Raw genomic sequence first — 6,034 nt, forward strand, 5'->3', positions numbered from 1 at the left:
TGTATTGAAGGGGAGCAGATAGATGTTTCTGGGCTACAGGTGGGATACTAGGATAGTATGTTGCCTTCGAGGTGCCAGGATCAAGGACATCATTGAATGATTGAAGGACATTCTAAAGATGGAAGGAGAAGAACCAGAGGTTGTCTTCCATGTCAGTACCAATAATATTTGGTATTTGCATGCAGAATATAGAGCTAGGAAATAAATTACAAAACAGGAACACAAAGTTAGGAATTTCAGGATTACTACCAATACATCCTTGGTTAGAGACAAAAAAAAATTCAGAAGCTGAAATCCAAGATAGACAAGCAGGAGGCTGGGAGAACACAGCAAGCCAGGCAGCAACAGGAGATGGAGAAGTTGACATTTCCTGATCTTGTTAGGATGTGGATCGAAAAGGAGAATTGACTCTTTGAATGCATGTCTGAAGGGCTGATGGAGGAAGGGTTTAAATTCTTGAGGCATTGGAATAAATTTTGTGGATAATCTGTCTAAACTGGACAGATTATACCAGGTTTGATTCCAGTGTGGCAGCAGGCTGGAGGATGATCAAACTAGAGGGTAGGGTGACAGGGACCTGTACAAGAAGACAACAGTGAGAAAAAAAAGATTGAAGTGGAACATAGAAAGGCAGAAAGCAACAGTGAAAATCAGAATAGGTAAGGACAAGCAGCGGACAGGAAAGATCGGAGGATAGCATATATTTTAAAAAGTAGAGAAGATAATTGAATTACAGAGCAGTTAGCCTAACAATCGTGGATAAAATAAAATGCTGGAGTCCATTATAAATTATAACTGGACCATTAGAAAACATCAGGGCAGGTCAGCACGGTGGCTCAGTGACTAGCACTGCTGCCTCACAGCACCTGGGTCCCAGGTTCGATTCCAGCCTCGGATGATTGTCTGTGTGGAGTTTGCACGTTCTCCATGGGTCTGTGTGGGTTTCTTCTGGGTGCTCCGGTTTCCTCCGACAGTCACAAAGGTGTGCAGATCAGGTGAATTGGCCATGCTAAATTGCCCATAGCGTTAGGTGTATCATTCAGAGGGAAATGGGTCTGGGTGGGTGACTCTTCAGAGGGTTGGTGTGGACTGGTTGGGCTGAAGGGCCTGTTTCCACACTGTAGGGAATCTAATCAAATGGGATTACAGAGCGAACAATGACAGGGAGGTTGTGCTCGACAGACCTGGAGTTTTTTGACAACATAACTAGTAGATGTAGGGTGTGTCCAGAACAAGGGCTCACAATCTCAGGATATGTAGTCAGCCATTTTCAAAACTGAGAGGAAGAGTAACTTTTTCACTCAGAAGGTGATGAACCTGTGGAATTCTCTACCACAGAAGGCATGGGGGCCAAGTCACTGAATACATATAAAAGAAATAGGTTTCTGAAGGTTAAAAATGTCAAGTGTATAGGATAAAGGATCAGCAATGATCATGATCACATTGAACGCTGGAGCAGGCTTGAAGGGCAGAAATGGCCTACTCTTATTTTCCATGTGGCTGTGACCCCAGACATCCCAAAGTGCATTAGAGCCAATATGTACCTCTGAAGGATAATCTCTAATGTAACGTAGGAAATGCAAAAGCTAAAAGGCTGCTGAAAATAGGAAAAGGACCCCTTACTGGTACTTAATGAATTGAGTGAAAATCCATCTGTGAAGTCATCTGGTAGTAATGACCAGACCAACTAAAACCTAGAGCATCCAGTATAAAACCAGATATTTGGGCACCCTAACTGTGGCAATGCAACACTTGCTCTCAGTAGTGCACTAAAGTGTAATGTCAAGATCATGTGTTCAAGACCAGTGAGACTTGCATTCTTATCCTTCTGATTTTAGAAGTGAGAGTGGTGTCGACACAGTGAAAACGTAAGCTGAAGTTAAAGATTCAAAAATAAATGGGAGAAAACCCCTGACAACCAACTAGGGGTTTGATGCATACTTCACCCAAGAGAAAAGCTAACCTTCCTCCCACTAACCTTTCATGAACACTAATGGTTGAAAATATGTTGATTCACATTAAACGATGATACAAAACTATGCTAATTTCTACTGTAAATACTTATTTTAAATAATATAAAACCTGTAAAATTTGGGCAGAACATTTAGTTCATGAGATACATTTAGTGTTGCCCCCTTTCCATTTTGAAAACTTCAACCTTCTTTGAAAGGTTTGAAGACAGTGCATAAAATTATGACAAAATAGCACAAAAATAAGAATGAGAATATGATATTAATCAGCATTGACAATCTGTTGGTTGAAACATCTTACACCAACATCCCCAGAGCTGGGTCAGAGGATACATCAGGTCCAATTACCTGTGCTCTAGAGAGCCCATTGTTCTTGAATAGGAGCAATACCAGGGCACACTATTTCTGTTCCTGTCCATGCCACCACCAAGATCAGCTCCACAATCTCTACAAGCAGAAAAACCACCAATACTTCCACCAGCAGCATTCAACATCTGTGGTACCTCATCCAGTGGCACCAGAGTCACTACCTCCACCAACAACACCTCCACAAGTGGCACTACTTCCACCACCAGCAGCAATACCACCATTTCCAGCACTAGTTGTAACACTGCATTTTAAACTACTAGTAGAGTAACACCCCATCTCCATCATCATCAGCAGCAGTAGCAGTAGCAGTAGCAGCAGCTGATGACCTCCACCAGCGCAGGTGTATCACCAACTACAGCAGGAGCACCTCCAACGGCAGCATTGTCTCTTTAAGCCACCAACAGAAGCAATGCCAACTACCTCCACCAGCACCACTTCTTCCAAACTAAGCCACCAGCAGCAATACCCTCACCTCCACCCTCCACAGCAGGAGCTGACCCTCACTTTCCCCCTCCACAACAGTAGCTTCAGCAGCACTCCTCTCACCTCCCCCCACAGCAGTAAATAAAACAGCAAACCCCTCAGCAGCAGTTGCTCGAGCAGCTATACCCTCCCCCCCTCCTTCAATAGGTGGAACTGCACCAACCCCATTCACAGGCTGTCCTTGTCAATCAAAATGAAGGCGCAGTTTGTCGCCAGGGTTTCCAGTGACGTGTCTGGCCTGGGGCCGTTGGCTACATTTCCACTTATTAGCATAATGATCTCACAAAGGGCCCACGCCACCATTGGTCCACCCGGAGAGGGTGAGTGCCGACGTCACGACACTGGCGGCACCCTGATTTGTTGCCTGGTGATAGGGCGTGTCCCGGAGAACGCGCACGGACGTACGGCGTGGTCTGCTTTGCACTGCGCTTAGAGCTCCTCATTCACTCACTTCGTTTTGTGGCAATGGGAGCATGAAAGCAGCGGAACCACCCGGAAGCAAGAAAGGGAGGTGCTTGTTAGATTTCGGTCAGTTTCCATCTTGCTTTGCAACGTAAAAAAGAAGCCCCGCTGCCAAGCAACACCTTTATAAGTCCGCTGAGGAAGTGAGTCGGTTTGCAGTGTGAAGTGCAGGTCCACACTGCAGGAGGAAAGTTGCTGCAAAGCTCCAGCTGAAGGGATTCCATCCGGGAAGGGCGAAACACAACGTCAAGCAAGATGATGCAAATTATGGATACTTATAACCAGAAGCACTCCCTGTTCAATGCCATGAACAAGTTTATCGGTGCGGTCAATAATATGGACCAGACAGTCATGGTGCCAAGTCTCTTGCGGGATGTCCCTCTGGAAGACGAAGGCAAGAGCGAAGTCAACGGCGTCTCCAGCACCGGAGCGTCTAACTACTACTCGGATAAGCGAGACATGTATAACTACTACGTCTTGCTGAAATCCATCAAGAACGATATAGAGTGGGGTGTGGTGCAGCTGGACGATAGGAAGAAAGATAAACCCGCCACCATGGACATTAGAGTGGACGAGGCGGAAGGAGAGGAAGACTTGCAGAAACAATTCCACTATCATCTCAATGGGTTATACACCGTTCTGTCAAAACTGACTAGAAAAGCGAACACTCTAACTAACCGCTACAAACAGGAAATCGGTTTCGGCAGCTGGGGTCATTGAGCTCTGATCGAGTTACCAGGACTAATGAAGTTAAGCCAAGCCTAACTGAAGTTGCCAGGTTATTTTCTGTTGTGCTCCAAAATCGGATTTAACATGATCACTTAATAAGCCCTTTTCTGTGTTTTCGTCTTATTGCTGGGAGAAGGGAAGGCTTTGTAGGACGTGCTTAAGAAATAAAACTTTCATGGAACTGAAGCGTGGTTGTGAGCGGCAGTGCCGGTGGATTACATCATTTTACTTTGCACTACTTTGTACTGTGTGTGTGATGTATAAAACTGTAACGTGTCTGTATACCGTTTACTTATTGTATAAACGCACAAGTTAGACGCGTATCTTTTTACAATCTCCATGGTGTAAGAGTTTGTAAAATACGCCTCTCGATAGGGTTGAGATCCCTGACAAAGATGAGGGTATCGAAAGGGCCAATGAAATGACTGAAAGCTGCATAGTTACTTCTGTGTGCAACTTACTGTATAGGAACCATCTGAAAATTTCTGCTGAAGAATAATGACGAGGTTCCTCCCTGTGTCAATCTATTTTTCTTATTAAGCCCTACTTTTGTACAGGCTGGTATATTAAACCTATGTGGAAAAGATATTTGAAACTCTGAGATTTTTCACGAACTTGTGATCAATTTGAAATTTACAAAAGACAGTCGATGATGAATCGTTCTACGGGCAGGGTTACGCCTATTTTCTCTTCGTACCATGTCAAGTATTAAGCTTTTGATTCATCCGGTTGAGGAGAGAGTACAGTATTTCTCTCTCATTACTCAGCACTGGGTTCTAGAAGAACTATTGCACATCCTGTCCCCCGGAAGCTTCAATAGTCTGGCTGGATAACTGCCGGATTGAGTAGATTATTTCAGGGTGTGGAAGCAATTTTTCGGTTCCGCCACATTTTCCCCCCGCCTTTTGCAACTACCATAAATTCTTGCTGGGCCACCTTTTTTATACTAAGTCTGCTAACCTTTCGCTGTAGAAGCTTGCTTTCTTTGTGTCGTTTTGATCGTTAGTTTAATATCTCCAGTTTCTCAAGTCAACGACTTGTATTTTTTTTACAAATTAGAATCTAATAGATGCACGTTTGATATGAAATTCAATGCTGACGTGCCAAGAGGGTGTGAGAAATTAAAGTGAAGCAGATACACTACACTTTTGAAAATTTACCAATAGCAAAACATGCAAGATAAATAAAAGGAAAGATTTGTACGGAGTGTAACTACTTGTAATATTCGATATGGCTACAATATTTCATTAAATATGTAAAAGACATTGTGCATATCAAAACTAATTTTAAAATGGACGATATTTAGGAACTTGTTGGTAATAAACGCATGGTCTTTAAAATGTGTCTGACAAAGGATTCGAAGTCTAGCTGCAATTTTCAGCGGTAATCGCAAAAAATACTGGTAAGTTTTTAATTTCTGATTAAAACTTCAGTCATAAGAAATAATTGCCATTCGTTATTGTATTATGCCGTCTTACTATATTAACTGATGGCGGGCCAGTATTCATGTCATCTCTCTGTCCCAACTCCTCCTCGCCAGCACTGACGTGATTATCTTTAACTACCCAACCCCCATGATTAAAATTCTTGGTCAAATCCCTCCACCGCCCTCTTCATTCTTACTCTGCTTCAAATCCACCTCTTTAACGATTTCTTTTGAAAGCAAAGAATATTTTAAGTGTGTGATAAGTAGAAGATGTTAATCTCTGTCGCTTTCCACAGATGCCTTCTCAAATACATGCAAAAGGGATATTTGCAAAGAACAAAGCGTGCATCGTATAAACAATCTGCGTTAAATTTAAGCAAAGGGCATGTACGAACTATAGTATCTGCGTTATCCATTGCCTGCCCTCTGTTTCTAGTTTGTGTCCTTCCAGATTTGTGGCATTTTCAGTAGTTTGCTTTACAGATTATTTTTTAAATTGCTGCGGTATTTTTCAAAGTTTAATATGGCAGTTGCTAAAAGCTGATTAATAATTTCCGTGTTGAAATTTTTGTCATAAGATTGAAGTTATATAAAC

General features: G+C 42.8%; 1 protein-coding gene across 1 annotated transcript; it reads left to right on the forward strand.

The window, feature by feature from the left end:
- The first annotated feature begins 3,237 nt into the window (after positions 1 to 3,237).
- Positions 3,238 to 4,599, forward strand: mid1ip1a (MID1 interacting protein 1a). The gene has a single exon (XM_072585125.1). It carries the CDS (start codon positions 3,540 to 3,542, stop codon positions 4,002 to 4,004), a length of 465 nt encoding a protein of 154 aa, XP_072441226.1. The 5' UTR covers positions 3,238 to 3,539; the 3' UTR covers positions 4,005 to 4,599.
- The last annotated feature ends 1,435 nt before the right edge of the window (positions 4,600 to 6,034 follow it).

The sequence above is a fragment of the Chiloscyllium punctatum genome, chromosome 15 (genome assembly GCF_047496795.1).
Source record: "Chiloscyllium punctatum isolate Juve2018m chromosome 15, sChiPun1.3, whole genome shotgun sequence".
Taxonomy (NCBI): Eukaryota; Metazoa; Chordata; class Chondrichthyes; order Orectolobiformes; family Hemiscylliidae; genus Chiloscyllium; species Chiloscyllium punctatum.